The sequence below is a fragment of the Lissotriton helveticus genome, chromosome 5_1, assembly GCF_964261635.1.
Source record: "Lissotriton helveticus chromosome 5_1, aLisHel1.1, whole genome shotgun sequence".
NCBI classification, from domain to species: Eukaryota; Metazoa; Chordata; class Amphibia; order Caudata; family Salamandridae; genus Lissotriton; species Lissotriton helveticus.
In genome coordinates, this window is record NC_136065.1 from 50,721,785 (window position 1) to 50,743,077 (window position 21,293).

At 46.3% G+C, this 21,293-nt stretch overlaps 1 protein-coding gene across 7 annotated transcripts in view; it reads right to left on the reverse strand.

Moving 5' to 3' along the window:
- LOC144754122 (butyrophilin subfamily 3 member A3-like) overlaps positions 1 to 21,293 on the reverse strand; it is a 600,119-nt gene that overhangs the window by 577,563 nt on the left and 1,263 nt on the right. For all 7 annotated transcript variants that reach the window (XM_078641696.1, XM_078641692.1, XM_078641691.1 and 4 more), the window contains exon 2: positions 525 to 601. In XM_078641696.1, the coding sequence (XP_078497822.1) occupies positions 525 to 600 (76 nt within the window). In that variant the 5' untranslated portion in view covers position 601. The remainder of the gene's footprint in view (positions 1 to 524; positions 602 to 21,293) is intronic.

Consider the following 21,293-nt stretch of genomic DNA (forward strand, 5'->3'; position numbering starts at 1 on the left):
TAGCACAGACTGGAGTTGGAATAGTAAAATATGATAATCCAAAGTCCAGCGCTTCCCTAAGGCAAGTCATTGTAAAGACTTGCGTTGTAATGGAATGCCCACATTGTAAAGGCATGAGTTATAAAAGCATGTGTGAATACGTCATACATCCATATATTTATAAACAAACATTTTGTATGTATTTAACAATATTAGTGTGAAGCGATATTTTATTTTTTATATTTTTCTACTTGATATTAGAAGTACACTGACACCATATTTTAGAAACAATATTTTTGACAACTATTTTGTTTACAACAATATTGTGTCAGTGGTCGCCTGATGAAGAGTCTGACAGTGTTTTCCCTCAAGGTGATTTCAAGTCTTCGCAGCCAAAGCCACCTTGTGAGAAAATCCCCCTCCATTGTGGGAGCCTTCTTTGAATATGAGGGACTTTCTTCCACAAGTGTTGATTGAATGTCTATCATTGTTAATTTAAAGAAGGGCCAAAATGATAAAATAGGAAAAGAGAGTTGTTCTCCTACCTGAAACATATATTTGATGGTACAGACACAGTAGCAGCAATGGGGGGAGTCGTGGCAGGCACAGGAGTGCCATCATTCTGTGAAGAGGAAAACAAATCCCACAAGTTACTCATAGAGATAACAGTGAGGAACAAAACATTGCAGTGATTGAAATAGCTACACTTCTCACTAAGGTTTGTGTGCAGAAGACTGAAATATTTGATAAGAGTTGTCGTGCTTATACTTCACAATGAGACGCAGGTATGCGTACCAAAGTAATCTTTACAATAAACGTTTATTCATTCATAAAATTTACAAAATCAAAAATATGACATTATTTTATGCAATGTCTTAACAATTTAACAAAATGTACAGAGAAGAAAGAAATGTGTTCATAACAGATGAAGTTATGCCTAACACACAGCTCCCCAATAAGCTACTAACTACACTTCTAGTGTTTTGCTTGAACAGATATCACTTCACTGTCACTATTAGCAATAACTATGATCTAAACTGTGTATTGATTACAATTTAACAATAACAATATGTACAAGGTAAAGTTCCTCTCCAATGGGCCCATGTTCAACTCTTTAGCCATACATCCAACTTTGTGCAGGCATATTGATCTTTATCAAGCAAAATCCTCAAATTATCAGTTTATTTCACTGTGCATACTGCACATACTCAGTATAAACATTCTCTCCAGTTCCACAAAGTTCAGCAATCGGTCCTACAGGTCAATGTTTGTTACATCGATCTATTCACAAAACTGTATAATACTTTCATCTGTCACCTCTGCCCCGACTCCAATCGCTCCATGCAGCAAGGCATTCACAGAACATAATTGGGAAATATAAACTACTTATTTCAATAGCAAGTTACTGAGACCAGGGGCCTCATTTATTAGAAATGACGCATCGCTGCGTGAAAGCAGCGATGCATGACTTCTCAGTGTGTACTCCTTGCGGCATACCTGATGCGTCATATTTAATGTATGACGCATCATGTCGCAAGGAGTTACAGAAACGTCAGTATTGCTGGAAGGTGTCACAAAAGTGACGCAACTCCATCAATGCGTCCTTTCACATGGGGAAAGCCCCATGTGAAAGGGCTTGCGTCAGTCTTACGCCTGCAGCGAGGCAGTCGCAAGATTTTGACGCGACAGCGTCCTAAAATAGATTTCACTGCATCACTATTACGAGGCTTTTTGCGGGGGACGCAGGTATAATGTAGCGCAGGGGTTTACAAAGTGACGCATCTGCTTAGATGCGTCACTTTGTAAATAGTGCGCAACAGGAGGCATGTTTTACGCCGCCAATGCGTCACAAAAAGTGACAGATCGGAAGCGCAAAACTGACGCAAGGCCTCATAAATGAGGCCCTTGGAGTATAAACTTAAAGAATGTGACTTTCTCCTTTGTTATAAATATGTTCTTTTGTGGGCAAAACCAACCATATAGCATATGCTCTGATAACAATTGATGGGTAAAGTAGCTTGAGTCGGAACAACATCTTGTTCATGTTCATGGATCATACTGAAGCTTTACATCCACTGCACTTGAAGAAGACCACTGTACCCATCTCTGGTGTAGGGCATAGGCATTAGGAATGCTTCCCTTGGTGGCTACTTCTTGTGCCTGTTATGGGAGAAACAACAATGATTCCCCTGTGCTAAAGTGTGCTCCTTCAAAATAGCTGCTTGCACAGCTGCAAGGATTTTTTCAATGGAAGTAAAACATGCTTCCGCTAAGGAATACTCGTGAGACTTGTGAGCAATAGGGACGGTCTGTCCTTTGTTCTAAGTCATATAGGTGTAAAAATAGTGACTGGCTAAGACTATGATAACTATGTTGGTTTTGTTATCCATAGTTTGAACCTTTTTTGTTTCAAGCATGTCTTCCTGTAGAGCACGCAATTATTTGTATAGCTGTCATCTATATTTTTAAATATAGGTTTTATTTTAAGCTATTTCTAATTATTCATTTAATTGTTAACAGTCATTTCTGGTGTTGTAGCAGGCAGTAAAGTCCCAGGTCCAGCGGGCTCATAGACTTCATATCTCTACACCGCAAATAGCTCAATCAAAGTTCCTGCACCCGTCCCTATCCTTATTTTTGTTGGCAAATTTCTCTTGAGGCTGGGAATTTTCTTTAAAGCTTGTCCTGCAGCACCTATAACAATTTCCATGTCCATTTATGTTCAATTCGATTTACGCAAGCTTACAATGAACAGGAGTTGGAAGCTGTGTCACCTAACAGATCCGCTGATGGCAGTAGGTGCACAAGTGTTTCTACAGGGACCTATGCGACTCAAGTTTATCAAGAACCGATGATCACAATTTTTTTATGTGGAATCAGGGACACTTAGGAAATATGGATTAAAATACCGTCAGACGGTTATAGGAAGATCATTCCTCAACATGTTGGGTTATGGTTGCTAATAAGATCTATTTTATGCAAGTCATTAAAGCAACCCTATTAGCATGTTTCCGTTACCTGAAAGTTACAATCATTGACCAAGGATTATATCCCCGATCTTCACCCCCAACCTAGGACATCATAAGCAACCACACATTCAAAAATATTCGACATTGTCCCTGTTACTTGGAGATAAAGGGTCTCGGTCATGGGACCGACATAAACCCAGTCGACGGTTCCGACTTCCTTTCAAATAAGATCACACAAACACCACACACTTACATACACAGCCACCTTCCATCTCAGAACCCACCTATCTGCCATCAATCATGTACAGTGCTTTACTGCATTCCTGCTCGAGTCACACAAACACCACACACTCACATATACAGCCACCTCCCATCTCTGAACCCATATATCTGCATTTAATCATGTACAGTCCTTCACTGCTTTCTGCTAGAGACACACAAACACCACACACTCACATACACAGCCACATCTCATCTCAGAACCCAACTAAGTGCCTCCAATCTTGTACAATCCTCCACAGCCTTTCTGCGAGAGTCACACAAACACCACACACTCATATACACAGCCACCTCCCATCTCAGCACCACCTCCCTGCCTTCAATCATGTACAGTGATCCACACACAAACACCACACACTCACATACACAGCCACCTCCCATCTCAGAACCCAACTAACTGCCTCCAATCATGTACAATCCTCCACTGCCTTTCTGTGAGAGTCACACAAACACCACAATCTCATATACACAGCCACCTCCCCTTTCAGCACCACCACCCTGCCTTCAATCATGTACAGTGCTCCACTGCCTTTGAGATAGGTTCACAAAAACACCATATACTTACATACACAGCCACCTCCCATCTCAGAACCCAGCTATGTGCCTTCAACCATGTACAGTCTTCCACTGCCTTTCTGCTAGAGACACAGAAACACCACACACTTGTATACACAACCACCTCCCATATCAGAACCACCTACCTGTCTTCCATCATGTACAGTGCTTTATTGCCTTTCTGCTAGAGTCACACAAACACCACACACATACATACACAGCCACCTCCCATCTCAGCACCACCTCCATGCCTTCAATCATGTACAGTGCTCCACTGCCTTTGAGATAGGTTCACAAAAACACCATGTACTGACATAAACAGACACCTCCCATCTCAGAACCACCTCACTCCCTTCAATTATGTACAGTGCTCCACTGTCTTCCTGATAGAATCACCCAAACACCACACGCTTATATACACAACCACCTCCCATCTCAGAATCACCTCTCTCCCGTCTATACTATACAGAGCTCCACTGCCTTTCTCCTAGAGTCACGCAAACACCACACACATACATACCCAGCTACCTCCCATCTTAGAACCACCTACCTGTCGTCCATCATGTTCAGTGCTTCACTCCCTTTCTGCTAGAGTCACACAAACACCTCACACTTACATACACATCCACCTCCCATCTCAGCACCACTTCCCTTCCTTCCATCATGGACATTGCTTCACTGCCTTTTGAGTAGGATCACACAAACACCACACACTTACATACACAGCCACCCCCCATCTCAGAACCCACCTCACTGCCTTCAATCATGAACAGTGCTCCACTGCCTTTCGGATAGGATTACACAAACACCATACACTTACATACCCAGCCATCTCCCATCTTAGAACCCATATATCTGCCTTCAATCATGTACAGCGGTTCACTGCCTTTCTCCTAGATCCACACAAACACCACACGCTTTTATACACAACCACCTCGCATCTCACAACCACCTCCCTACCTTCAATCATGTACAGTGCTCCACTGCCTTTCTGCTAGAGTCACACAAACACCATACACTTACATACACAGCCACCGCTCATCTCAGAACCCACCTATCTGCCTTCAATCATGGATGGTGCTCTACTGCCTTTCTGCTAGAGTCACACAAACACCACACACATAAATACAAAATTATCTCCCATCTCAGAACCTACCTATCTGCCTTCAATTATTTACAGAGCTTCACTGTCTTTCTGCTAAAGTCACACAAACACAACGCACTCACACACACAGCCACCTCCCATCTCAGCACCACCTCCCTGCCTTCAATCATGTACAGTACTCCACTGCCTTTTAGATAGAGTCACACAAATACCTCACACTTACATCCACAGCCACCTCCCATCTCAGAACCCACTTATCTGCCATCAATCATGTACAGTGCTTCACTGCCTTTCTGCTAGAGTCACCCAAACACCACACACTCAAATACACAGCCACCTCCCATCTCAGAACCACCTCACTGGCTTCATTCATCTACATTGCTCCACTGCCTTTCTGATAGGATCACACAAACTCCACAGACTCACATACACAGCCAACTCCCATTTCAGAACCCACCTCAATGCCTTCCATCATATACAGTGCTCCACTGCCTTTCTGCTACAGTCACACAAATACCACACACTCACATACACAGCCACCTCCCCTCTTAGACCACCTCCCTGCCTTCAATCATGTAAAGTGCTCTACTGCCTTTGAGATAGGTTCACAAAAACACCATATACTTACATACACAGCCACCTCCCATCTCAGAACCCAGCTATGTGCCTTCAACCATGTACAGTCTTCCACTGCCTTTCTGCTAGAGACACAGAAACACCACACACTTGTATACACAACCACCTCCCATATCAGAACCACCTACCTGTCTTCCATCATGTACAGTGCTTTATTGCCTTTCTGCTAGAGTCACACAAACACCACACACAGCCACCTCTCATCTCGGCACCACCTCAGTGCCTTCCATCATGTACATTGCTTCACTAACTTTCAGATAGGATCACACATACACCACACACTGGTATACACAACCACCTCCCATCTCACAACCACCTCACTGGCTTTAATCATGTACAGCGCTTCACTGCCTTTCTGCTAGAGTCACCCAGACACCACACACTCACATTCACAGCCAACTCCTACCTCAGAACCCACCTCACTGCCTTCCATCATATACAGTGTTCCACTGCCTTTCTGCTGGAGTCACACAATCCCCACACAATCACATACACAGCCACCTCCCATCTCAGAACCCAACTCACTGGCTTCAATTATGTAATGTGCTCCACTGCCTTTCGGATAGGTTCACACAAACACCACACACTTACATACCCAGCCACCTCCCACCTCAGAACCCACCTCACTGCCTTCCATCATATACAGTGCTCCACTGCCTTTCTGCTAGAGTCACACAAACACCACACATATACATCCACAGCCACCTCCCATCTCAGAACCCACTTATCTGCCATCAATCTTGTACAGTGCTTCACTGTCTTTCTGCTAGAATCACCCAAACACCACACGCTTATATACACAACCACCTCCCATCTCAGAATCACCTCTCTCCCTTCTATACTATACAGAGCTCCACTGCCTTTCTCCTAGAGCCACGCAAACACCACACACATACATACCCAGCTACCTCCCATCTCAGAACCACCTACCTGCCGTCCATCATGTACAGTGCTTCACTCCCTTTCTGCTAGAGTCACACAAACATCACACACTTACCTACACATCCTCCTCCCATCTCAGCACCACTTCCCTTCCTTCCATCATGGACATTGCTTCACTGGCTTTTGAGTACGATCACACAAACACCACACACTTACATACACAGCTACCCCCCATCTCAGAACCCACCTCACTGGCTTCAATCATGAACAGTGCTCCACTGACTTTCGGATAGGATTACACAAACACCATACACTTACATACCCAGCCCCCTCCCATCTTAGAACCCATATATCTGCCTTCAATCATGTACAACGGTTCACTGCCCTATCCTGGATTGAATCCTTCTTTGAAGGGAGAACCTTCCAGGTGTCTGATGGCTCGAGTACTTCCAAAGCACTCCCGTTACAGTGTGGGGTCCCCCACGGCTCCTCCCTGAGCCCCACACTGTTTAACGTGTATATGTCCCCCCTGGAAGACATCACATCTCTGTTCGGCATAAAAACAGTTATGTATGCCGACGACACACAACTGGTGGTGTCTATCAGCCAATCAAAGAAAAACCTAGACAACCTGGCAGCCTGTCTCGAAAACATCTACAAATGGATGAGCGAGTCACGGCTGAAATTAAATGGCGAGAAGTCTGAAATCCTTCTTCTGGGAAACCCTCGCAAACTTCCCCCATCCCTCATATGGCCAAACTGTATGGGCCCACCCCCCATCCCTAAATCAGAAGTAAAGAGCCTTGGAATTTGGTTAGACCAAGAGCTTAATTTCAAAACCCAGGCCAGAAAAACCACCGGCACATGCCTAGGCCTTATCAAAACTGCACGGAAGGTTCTCCATTTAGTCCCTTTCCAATCCAGGAAACTGCTCATGCAGGGTTTGGTAAACGCCAGACTGGACTATGGAAATGCCCTATATCTAGGGGCACCTGCCGCGGTCATCCACAGACTTCAATGTTCTCAAAATGCTGCGGCAAGACTATTAACAGGGACCAATCCCAGATGCTCAGCCAAACCAGCGCTCAAAAGCCTTCATTGGCTACCGGTCAAGGAGAGGATTAACTTCAAAACTCTATGCATTTCACATAAAATGATGCATGGGAAAGGGCCGCCGATTCTGAGCTCCCTGATCAAACCCCATCAGTCGAACAGGCAGCTCAGATCGGATTCCCTCTCATTGGCCAGCGTTCCCAGAATACAAAAGACCCGTTCTGGGGGGCGCTTGTTCTCTTACAATGCCCCAAAGCTGTGGAACTCCCTCCCTATTTCCATCCGAAGAGAACATAACCTCCTGGCCTTCCGAAAACAGTTAAAGACATGGCTCTTCCCATAGTTTCCTTCCCCCCCCCAGAAACACAGGTCTATTATCAGCGCTGGGATGCCTTAGGGTAGCTACGCGCTCTATAAATCCAAATCCAAATCCAAATCCAAATCCACTGCCTTTCTCCTAGAGCCACACAAACACCACACGCTTGTATACACAACCACCACGCATCTCACAACCACCTCCCTACCTTCGATCATGTACAGTGCTCCACTGCCTTTCTGCTAGAGTCACACAAACACCATACACTTACATACACAGCCACCGCTCATCTCAGAACCCACATATCTGCCTTCATTCATGTATGGTGCTCTACTGCCATTCTGCTAAAATCACACAAACACCACACACTTACATACACAATTATCTCAGAACGTACCTATCTACCTTCAATTATGTACAGAGCTTCACTGTCTTTCTGCTAAAGTCATACAAACACAACACACATACAAAGCCACCTCCCCTCTCAGCACCACCTCCCTGCCTTCAATCATGTACAGAACTCACCGATCTGCCTTCAATCATGTACAGTGCTTCACTGCCTTTCTGCTAGAGTAACGCAAACACCATACACTTACATACACAGCCACAGCTCATCTCAGAACCCACCTATCTGCCTTCAGTCATGTACAGTGCTTCACTGCCTTTCTGTTGGAGTCACCCAATCACTACACACTCACATAGACAGCCACCTCCCATCTCAGAACCACCTCACTGGCTTCAATCATCTACATTGCTTCACTGCCTTTCTGATAGGATCACAAAAACTCCGCACACTCACATACACATCCAACTCCCATCTCAAAACCCACCTCACTGCCTTCCATCATATACAGTGCTCCACTGCCTTTTTGCTAGAGTCACACAAACACCACACACTCACGTACACAGCCACCTCCAATCATCTCAGAACCCACCTCACTGGCTTCAATCATGTACAGTGCTCCACTGCCTTTCAGATAGGATCACACAAACACCACACACTTAGCCACCTCGCATCCTATAACCCACCTATCTGGCTTTAATAATGTACAGTGCTTTACTGCCTTTCTGCTAGAATCACACAAACAGCACACACTTATATACACAACCACCTCCCATCTAAACACCACCTCCCTACCTTCAATCACGTACAGTGCTCCACTGCCTTTCTGCTAGAGTCACACAAACACCACACACATACATACACAGCCACCTCCCATCTCAGAACCCACCGATCTGCCTTCAATCATGCACAGTGCTTCACTGTCTTTCTACTAGAGTAATGCAAACACCATACACTTACATACACAGCCATCGCTCATATCAGAACCCACCTATCTGCCTTTAGTCATGTACGGTGCTTCACTGCCTTTCTGCTAGTCACACAAACACCATACAGTTACATACACAGCAAATTCGCATCTCAGAACCGACCTATCTGCCTTCAATCATGGGCAGTGCTTCACTGCCTTTTTGCTAGAGTCACACACACATCACACACTTACATACACAATCATCTCCCATCTCAGAACCCACCTATCTGCCTCCAATTATGTACAGAGCTTCACTGCCTTTCTGCTAAAGTCGCACAAACACCACACACTCACATACACAGCCACCTCCCATCTCAGCACCACCTCCCTGCCTTCAATCATGTACAGTTCTCCACTGCCTTTGAGATAGGTTCATAAAAACACCATATACTTACATACACAGCCAACTCCCATCTCAGAACCCAGTTATCTGCCTTCAACCATGTACAGTCTTCCACTGCGTTTCTGCTAGAGACACAGAAACACCATAAACTTGTATACACAACCACCTCCCATCTCAGCACCACCTCACTGCCTTCCATCATGTACATTGCTTCACAGCCTTTCTGCTACAATCACACAAACACCACACACTTGTATACACAACCACCTCCTATCTCAGAACCACCTACCTGTCTTCCATCATGTACAGTGCTGCACTGCCTTTCTGCTGGAATCACACAAACACCACAGGCTTATATACACAGCCACCTCCCATCTCAGAACCCACCTCACTGCCTTCAATCATGTACGGTGCATCACTGCCTTTCTGCTAGAGTCACACAAACACCACACACTTACATACACAGCCACCTCCCACCTCAGAACCCACCTCACTGCCTTCCATCATATACAGTGCTCCACTGCCTTTCTGCTGGAGTCACACAAACACCACACACTCACATAAAAACACCCCCCATCTCAGAACCCACCTCACTGCCTTCAATCATGAACAGTGCTCCACTGCCTTTCGGATAGGATTACACAAACACCATACACTTACATACCCAGCCATCTCCCATCTTAGAACCCATATATCTGCCTTCAATCATGTACAGCGGTTCACTGCCTTTCTCCTAGAGCCACACAAACACCACACGCTTTTATACACAACCACCTCGCATCTCACAACCACCTCCCTACCTTCAATCATGTACAGTGCTCCACTGCCTTTCTGCTAGAGTCACACAAACACCATACACTTACATACACAGCCACCGCTCATCTCAGAACCCACCTATCTGCCTTCAATCATGGATGGTGCTCTACTGCCTTTCTGCTAGAGTCACACAAACACCACACACATAAATACAAAATTATCTCCCATCTCAGAACCTACCTATCTGCCTTCAATTATTTACAGAGCTTCACTGTCTTTCTGCTAAAGTCACACAAACACAACGCACTCACACACACAGCCACCTCCCATCTCAGCACCACCTCCCTGCCTTCAATCATGTACAGTACTCCACTGCCTTTTAGATAGAGTCACACAAATACCTCACACTTACATCCACAGCCACCTCCCATCTCAGAACCCACTTATCTGCCATCAATCATGTACAGTGCTTCACTGCCTTTCTGCTAGAGTCACCCAAACACCACACACTCAAATACACAGCCACCTCCCATCTCAGAACCACCTCACTGGCTTCATTCATCTACATTGCTCCACTGCCTTTCTGATAGGATCACACAAACTCCACAGACTCACATACACAGCCAACTCCCATTTCAGAGCCCACCTCAATGCCTTCCATCATATACAGTGCTCCACTGCCTTTCTGCTACAGTCACACAAACACCACACACTCACATACACAGCCACCTCCCCTCTTAGACCACCTCCCTGCCTTCAATCATGTAAAGTGCTCTACTGCCTTTGAGATAGGTTCACAAAAACACCATATACTTACATACACAGCCACCTCCCATCTCAGAACCCAGCTATGTGCCTTCAACCATGTACAGTCTTCCACTGCCTTTCTGCTAGAGACACAGAAACACCACACACTTGTATACACAACCACCTCCCATATCAGAACCACCTACCTGTCTTCCATCATGTACAGTGCTTTATTGCCTTTCTGCTAGAGTCACACAAACACCACACACAGCCACCTCTCATCTCGGCACCACCTCAGTGCCTTCCATCATGTACATTGCTTCACTAACTTTCAGATAGGATCACACATACACCACACACTGGTATACACAACCACCTCCCATCTCACAACCACCTCACTGGCTTTAATCATGTACAGCGCTTCACTGCCTTTCTGCTAGAGTCACCCAGACACCACACACTCACATTCACAGCCAACTCCTACCTCAGAACCCACCTCACTGCCTTCCATCATATACAGTGTTCCACTGCCTTTCTGCTGGAGTCACACAATCCCCACACAATCACATACACAGCCACCTCCCATCTCAGAACCCAACTCACTGGCTTCAATTATGTAATGTGCTCCACTGCCTTTCGGATAGGTTCACACAAACACCACACACTTACATACCCAGCCACCTCCCACCTCAGAACCCACCTCACTGCCTTCCATCATATACAGTGCTCCACTGCCTTTCTGCTAGAGTCACACAAACACCAAACATATACATCCACAGCCACCTCCCATCTCAGAACCCACTTATCTGCCATCAATCTTGTACAGTGCTTCACTGTCTTTCTGCTAGAATCACCCAAACACCACACGCTTATATACACAACCACCTCCCATCTCAGAATCACCTCTCTCCCTTCTATACTATACAGAGCTCCACTGCCTTTCTCCTAGAGCCACGCAAACACCACACACATACATACCCAGCTACCTCCCATCTCAGAACCACCTACCTGCCGTCCATCATGTACAGTGCTTCACTCCCTTTCTGCTAGAGTCACACAAACATCACACACTTACCTACACATCCTCCTCCCATCTCAGCACCACTTCCCTTCCTTCCATCATGGACATTGCTTCACTGGCTTTTGAGTACGATCACACAAACACCACACACTTACATACACAGCTACCCCCCATCTCAGAACCCACCTCACTGGCTTCAATCATGAACAGTGCTCCACTGACTTTCGGATAGGATTACACAAACACCATACACTTACATACCCAGCCCCCTCCCATCTTAGAACCCATATATCTGCCTTCAATCATGTACAACGGTTCACTGCCCTATCCTGGATTGAATCCTTCTTTGAAGGGAGAACCTTCCAGGTGTCTGATGGCTCGAGTACTTCCAAAGCACTCCCGTTACAGTGTGGGGTCCCCCACGGCTCCTCCCTGAGCCCCACACTGTTTAACGTGTATATGTCCCCCCTGGAAGACATCACATCTCTGTTCGGCATAAAAACAGTTATGTATGCCGACGACACACAACTGGTGGTGTCTATCAGCCAATCAAAGAAAAACCTAGACAACCTGGCAGCCTGTCTCGAAAACATCTTCAAATGGATGAGCGAGTCACGGCTGAAATTAAATGGCGAGAAGTCTGAAATCCTTCTTCTGGGAAACCCTCGCAAACTCCCCCCATCCCTCATATGGCCAAACTGTATGGGCCCATCCCTAAATCAGAAGTAAAGAGCCTTGGAATTTGGTTAGACCAAGAGCTTAATTTCAAAACCCAGGCCAGAAAAACCACCGGCACATGCCTAGGCCTTATCAAAACTGCACGGAAGGTTCTCCATTTAGTCCCTTTCCAATCCAGGAAACTGCTCATGCAGGGTTTGGTAAACGCCAGACTGGACTATGGAAATGCCCTATATCTAGGGGCACCTGCCGCGGTCATCCACAGACTTCAATGTGCTCAAAATGCTGCGGCAAGACTATTAACAGGGACCAATCCCAGATGCTCAGCCAAACCAGCGCTCAAAAGCCTTCATTGGCTACCGGTCAAGGAGAGGATTAACTTCAAAACTCTATGCATTTCACATAAAATGATGCATGGGAAAGGGCCGCCGATTCTGAGCTCCCTGATCAAACCCCATCAGTCGAACAGGCAGCTCAGATCGGATTCCCTCTCATTGGCCAGCGTTCCCAGAATACAAAAGACCCGTTCTGGGGGGCGCTTGTTCTCTTACAATGCCCCAAAGCTGTGGAACTCCCTCCCTATTTCCATCCGAAGAGAACATAACCTCCTGGCCTTCCGAAAACAGTTAAAGACATGGCTCTTCCCATAGTTTCCTTCCCCCCCCAGAAACACAGGTCTATTATCAGCGCTGGGATGCCTTAGGGTAGCTACGCGCTCTATAAATCCAAATCCAAATCCAAATCCAAATCCACTGCCTTTCTCCTAGAGCCACACAAACACCACACGCTTGTATACACAACCACCACGCATCTCACAACCACCTCCCTACCTTCGATCATGTACAGTGCTCCACTGCCTTTCTGCTAGAGTCACACAAACACCATACACTTACATACACAGCCACCGCTCATCTCAGAACCCACATATCTGCCTTCATTCATGTATGGTGCTCTACTGCCATTCTGCTAAAATCACACAAACACCACACACTTACATACACAATTATCTCAGAACGTACCTATCTACCTTCAATTATGTACAGAGCTTCACTGTCTTTCTGCTAAAGTCATACAAACACAACACACATACACAGCCACCTCCCCTCTCAGCACCACCTCCCTGCCTTCAATCATGTACAGAACTCACCGATCTGCCTTCAATCATGTACAGTGCTTCACTGCCTTTCTGCTAGAGTAACGCAAACACCATACACTTACATACACAGCCACAGCTCATCTCAGAACCCACCTATCTGCCTTCAGTCATGTACAGTGCTTCACTGCCTTTCTGTTGGAGTCACCCAATCACTACACACTCACATAGACAGCCACCTCCCATCTCAGAACCACCTCACTGGCTTCAATCATCTACATTGCTTCACTGCCTTTCTGATAGGATCACAAAAACTCCGCACACTCACATACACATCCAACTCCCATCTCAAAACCCACCTCACTGCCTTCCATCATATACAGTGCTCCACTGCCTTTTTGCTAGAGTCACACAAACACCACACACTCACGTACACAGCCACCTCCAATCATCTCAGAACCCACCTCACTGGCTTCAATCATGTACAGTGCTCCACTGCCTTTCAGATAGGATCACACAAACACCACACACTTAGCCACCTCGCATCCTATAACCCACCTATCTGGCTTTAATAATGTACAGTGCTTTACTGCCTTTCTGCTAGAATCACACAAACAGCACACACTTATATACACAACCACCTCCCATCTAAACACCACCTCCCTACCTTCAATCACGTACAGTGCTCCACTGCCTTTCTGCTAGAGTCACACAAACACCACACACATACATACACAGCCACCTCCCATCTCAGAACCCACCGATCTGCCTTCAATCATGCACAGTGCTTCACTGTCTTTCTACTAGAGTAATGCAAACACCATACACTTACATACACAGCCATCGCTCATATCAGAACCCACCTATCTGCCTTTAGTCATGTACGGTGCTTCACTGCCTTTCTGCTAGTCACACAAACACCATACAGTTACATACACAGCAAATTCGCATCTCAGAACCGACCTATCTGCCTTCAATCATGGGCAGTGCTTCACTGCCTTTCTGCTAGAGTCACACACACATCACACACTTACATACACAATCATCTCCCATCTCAGAACCCACCTATCTGCCTCCAATTATGTACAGAGCTTCACTGCCTTTCTGCTAAAGTCGCACAAACACCACACACTCACATACACAGCCACCTCCCATCTCAGCACCACCTCCCTGCCTTCAATCATGTACAGTTCTCCACTGCCTTTGAGATAGGTTCATAAAAACACCATATACTTACATACACAGCCAACTCCCATCTCAGAACCCAGTTATCTGCCTTCAACCATGTACAGTCTTCCACTGCGTTTCTGCTAGAGACACAGAAACACCATAAACTTGTATACACAACCACCTCCCATCTCAGCACCACCTCACTGCCTTCCATCATGTACATTGCTTCACAGCCTTTCTGCTACAATCACACAAACACCACACACTTGTATACACAACCACCTCCTATCTCAGAACCACCTACCTGTCTTCCATCATGTACAGTGCTGCACTGCCTTTCTGCTGGAATCACACAAACACCACAGGCTTATATACACAGCCACCTCCCATCTCAGAACCCACCTCACTGCCTTCAATCATGTACGGTGCATCACTGCCTTTCTGCTAGAGTCACACAAACACCACACACTTACATACACAGCCACCTCCCACCTCAGAACCCACCTCACTGCCTTCCATCATATACAGTGCTCCACTGCCTTTCTGCTGGAGTCACACAAACACCACACACTCACATAAAAACACCTCCCATCTCATGCACACCTCCCTGCCTTGGATCATGTACAGTGCTCCACTGCCTTTCTGCTAGAGTCACACACACACACCACACACTCACATACCCAGCCACCTCCCATCTTAGAATCCACCTATCTGCCTTCAATCAAGTACGGTGCTCCACTGACTTTCTGCTAGAGTCACACAAACACCACACACTCACATACACAGACACCTCCCATCTCAGAACCACCTCACTGGCCTCAATCATCTACATTGCTTCACTGCCTTTCTGATAGGATCACACTAACTCCACACACTCACATACACAGCCAACTCCCACCTCAGAACCCACCTCACTTCCATCCATCATATACAGTGCTCCACTGCCTTTCTGCTGGAGTCACACAAACACCACACAATCACATACACAGCCACCTCCCATCTCAGAACCCAACTCACTGGCTTCAGTTATGTACAGTGCTCCACTGCCTTTCGGATAGGTTCACACAAATACCACACACTTACATACCCAGCCACCTCAGATACCACCTCACTGCCTTCCATCATATACAGTGCTCCACTGCCTTTCTGCTGGAGTCACACAAACACCACATACCCCCATACACAGCCACCTCCCATCTCAGCACCACTCCATGCCTTCAATCATGTACAGTGCTCCATTGCCTTTGAGATAGGTTCACAAAAACACCATGTACTGACATAAACAGACACCTCCTATCTCAGAACCACCTCACTCCCTTCAATTATGTACAGTGCTCCACTGTCTTTCTGCTAGAATCACCAAAACACCACACTCTTATATACACAACCACCTCCCATCTCAGAATCACCTCTCTCACTTCTATCCTGTACAGAGCTCCACTGTCTTTCTGCTAGAGTCACGCAAACACCACACACATACATACCCAGCCACCTCCCATCTCCGAACCACCTACCTGTCGTCCATCATGTACAGTGCTTTACTCCCTTTCTGCTAGAGTCACACAAACATCACACACTTACATACACATCTACCTCCCATCTCAGCACCACTTCCCTTCCTTCCATCATGGACATTGCTTCACTGCCTTTTGAGTAGGATCACACAAACACCACACACTTACATACACAGCCACCCCCCATCTCAGAACCCACCTCACTGGCTTCAATCATGAACAGTGCTCCACTGCCTTTCCGATAGGATTACACAAACACCATACACTTACATACCCAGCCTCCTCCCATCTTAGAACCCACATATCTGCCTTCAATCATGAACAACCGTTCACTGCCTTTCTCCTAGAGCCACACAAATACCACACGCTTGTATACCCAACCACCTCGCATCTCACAACCACCTCCCTACCTTCAATCATGTACAGTGCTCCACTGCCTTGCTGCTAGAGTCACACAAACACCATACACTTACATACACAGCCACCGCTCATCTCAGAACCCACATATCTGCCTTCATTCATGTATGGTGCTCTACTGCCTTTCTGCTAAAATCACACAAACACCACACACTTACATACACAATTATCTCAGAACGTACCTATCTGCCTTCAATTATGTACAGAGCTTCACTGTCTTTCTGCTAAAGTCACACAAACACAACACACTCACATACACAGCCTCCTCCCCTCCCAGCACCACCTCCCTTCCTTCAATCATGTACAGAACCCACCGATCTGCCTTCAATCATGTACAGTGCTTCACTGCCTTTCTGCTAGAGTAACACAAACACCATACACTTACATACACAGCCACAGCTCATCTCAGAACCCACCTATCTGCCTTCAGTCATGTACAGTGCTTCACTGCCTTTCTGTTGGAGTCACCCAAACACCACACACTCACATAGACAGCCACCTCCCATCTCAGAACCACCTCAGTGGCTTCAATCATCTACATTGCTTCACTGCCTTTCTGATAGGATCACAAAAACTCCACACACTCACACTCACATACACATCCAACTCCCATCACAGAACCCACCTCACTGCCTTCCATCATATACAGTGCTCCACTGCCTTTCTGCTAGAGTCACACAAACACCACACACTCACGTACACAGCCACCTCCCATCTCAGAACCCACCTCACTGGCTTCAATCATGTACAGTGCTCCACTGCCTTTCGTATAGGATCACACAAACCACACACACTTACATACCCAGCCACCTCCTATCTTATAACCCACCTATCTGCCTTCAATCATGTACAGTGCTTTACTGCCTTTCTGCGAGAATCACACAAACAGCACACGCTTATATACACAACCTCCTCCCATCTAAAAACCACCTCCCTATCTTCAATCACGTACAGGGCTTCACTGCCTTTCTACTAGAGTAATGCAAACACCATACACTTACATACACAGCCATCGCTCATATCAGAACCCATCTATCTGCCTTTAGTCATGTACGGTGCGTCACTGCCTTTCTGCTAGTCACACAAACACCATACACTTACATACACAGCAAATTCGCATCTCAAAACCGACCTACCTGCCTTCAATCATGGGCAGTGCTTCACTGCCTTTCTGCTAGAGTCACACACACATCACACACTTACATACACAATCATCTCCCATCTCAGAACCCACCTATCTGCCTTCAATTATGTACAGAGCTTCACTGCCTTTCTGCTAAAGTCACACAAACACCACACACTCACATACACAGCTACCTTCCATCTCAGCACCACGTCCATGCCTTCAATCATGTATAGTTCTCCACTGCCTTTGAGATAGGTTCATAAAAACACCATATACTTACATACACAGCCAACTCCCATCTCAGAACCCAGTTATCTGCCTTCAACCATGTACAGTCTTCCACTGCGTTTCTGCTAGAGACACAGAAACACCACACACTTGTATACACAACCACCTCTCATCTCAGAACCACCTACCTGTCTTCCATCATGTACAGTGCTGCACTGCCTTTCTGCTACAACCACACAAACACCACACACTTGTATACACAACCACCTCCCATCTCAGAACCACCTACCTGTCTTCCATCATGTACAGTGCTGCACTGCCTTTCTGCTGGAATCACACAAACACCACAGGCTTATATATTATACACAGCCACCTCCCATCTCAGAACCCACCTCAATGGCTTCAATCATCTACATTGCTTCACTGCCTTTCTGATAGGATCACACTAACTCCACACACTCACATACACAGCCAACTCCCACCTCGGAACCCACCTCACTGCCTTCCATCATATACAGTGCTCCACTGCCTTTCTGCTGGAGTCACACAAACACCACACAATCACATACACAGCCACCTCCCATCTCAGAACCCAACTCACTGGCTTCAATTATGTACAGTGCTCCACTGCCTTTCGGATAGGTTCACCCAAATACCACACACTTACATACCCAGCCACCTCCCACCTCAGAACCCACCTCACTGCCTTCCATCATATACAGTGCTCCACTGCCTTTCTGCTGGAGTCACACAAAGACCACATACTCACATACACAGCCACCTCCCATCTCAGCACCTACTCCATGCCTTCAATCATGTACAGTGCTCAACTGCCTTTGAGATAGGTTCACAAAAACACCATGTACTGACATAAACAGACACCTCCCATCTCAGAACCACCTCACTCCCTTCAATTATGTACAGTGCTCCACTGTCTTTCTGCTAGAATCACCCAAACACCACACGCTTATAGACACAACCACCTCCCATCTCAGAATCACCTCTCTCCCTTCTATCCTGTACAGAGCTCCACTGCCTTTCTCCTAGAGTCACACAAACACCACACACATACACAAACAGCCACCTCCCATCTCAGAACCACCTACCTGATGTCCATCATGTACAGTGCTTCACTCCCTTTATGCTAGAGTCACACAAACATCACACACTTTCATACACATCCACCTCCCATCTCAGCACCACTTCCCTTCCTTCCATCATGGACATTGCTTCACTGCCTTTTGAGTAGGATCACACAAACACCACACACTTACATACACAGCCACCCCCCATCTCAGAACCCACCTCAATGGCTTCAATCATGAACAGTGCTCCACTGCCTTTCGGATAGGATTACACAAACACCATACACTTACATACCCAGCCACCTCCCATCTTAGAACCCACATATCTGCCTTCAATCATGTACAGTGGTTCACTGCCTTTCTCCTAGAGCCACACAAACACCACACGCTTGTATATACAACCACCTCGCATCTCACAACCACCTCCCTACCTTCAATCATGTACAGTGCTCCACTGCCTTTCTGCTAGAGTCACACAAACACCATACACTTACATACACAGCCACCACTCATCTCAGAACCCACATATCTGCCTTCATTCATGTATGGTGCTCTACTGCCTTTCTGCTAAAATCACACAAACACCACACACTTACATACACAATTATCTCAGAACGTACCTATCTGCCTTCAATTATGTACAGAGCTTCACTGTCTTTCTGCTAAAGTCACACAAACACAACACACTCACATACACAGCCACCTCCCCTCTCAGCACCACCTCCCTGCCTTCAATCATGTACAGAACCCACCGATCTGCCTTCAATCATGTACAGTGCTTCACTGCCTTTCTGCTAGAGTAACGCAAACACCATACACTTACATACACAGCCACAGCTCATCTCAGAACCCACCTATCTGCCTTCAGTCATGTACAGTGCTTCACTGCCTTTCTGTTGGAGTCACCCAAACACCACACACTCACATAGACAGCCACCTCCCATCTCAGAACCACCTCACTGGCTTCAATCATCTACATTGCTTCACTGCCTTTCTTATAGGATCACAAAAACTCCACACATCACATACACATCCAACTCCCATCTCAGAACCCACCTCACTGCCTTCCATCATATACAGTGCTCCACTGCCTTTTTGCTAGAGTCACACAAACACCACACACTCACGTACACAGCCACCTCCCATCTCAGAACCCACCTCACTGGCTTCAATCATGTACAGTGCTCCACTACCTTTCAGATAGGATCACACAAACACCACACACTTACATACCCAGCCACCTCCCATCTTATAACCCACCTATCTGCCTTCAATCATGTACAGTGCTTTACTGCCTTTCTGGTAGAATCACACAAACAGCACATGCTTATATACACAACCACCTCCCATCTAAAAACCACCTCCCTACCTTCAATCACGTACAGTGTTCCACTGCCTTTCTGCTAAAGTCACAAAAACACCACACACATACATACACAGCCACCTCCCATCTCAGAACCCACCGGTCTGCCTTCAATCATGCACAGTGCTTCACTGCCTTTATACTAGAGTAATGCAAACACCATACACTTAGATACACAGCCATCGCTCATATCAGAACCCACCTATCTGCCTTTAGTCATGTAGGGTGCTTCACTGCCTTTCTGCTAGTCACACAAACACCATACACTTACATACACAGCAAATTTGCATCTCAGAACCAACCTATCTGCCTTCAATCATGGGCAGTGCTTCACTGCCTTTCTGCTAGAGTCACACACACATCACACACTTACATACACAATCAGCTCCCATCTCAGAACTCACCTATCTGCCTTCAATTATGTACAGAGCTTCACTGCCTTTCTGCTAAAGGCACACAAACACCACACACTCACATACACAGCCACCTCTCATCTCAGCACCACCTCCCTGCCTTCAATCATGTACAGTTCTCCACTGCCTTTGAGATAGGTTCATAAAAACACCATATACTTACATACACAGCCAACTCCCATCTCAGAACCCAGTTATCTACCTTCAACCATGTACAGTCTTCCACTGCGTTTCTGCTAGAGACACAGAAAC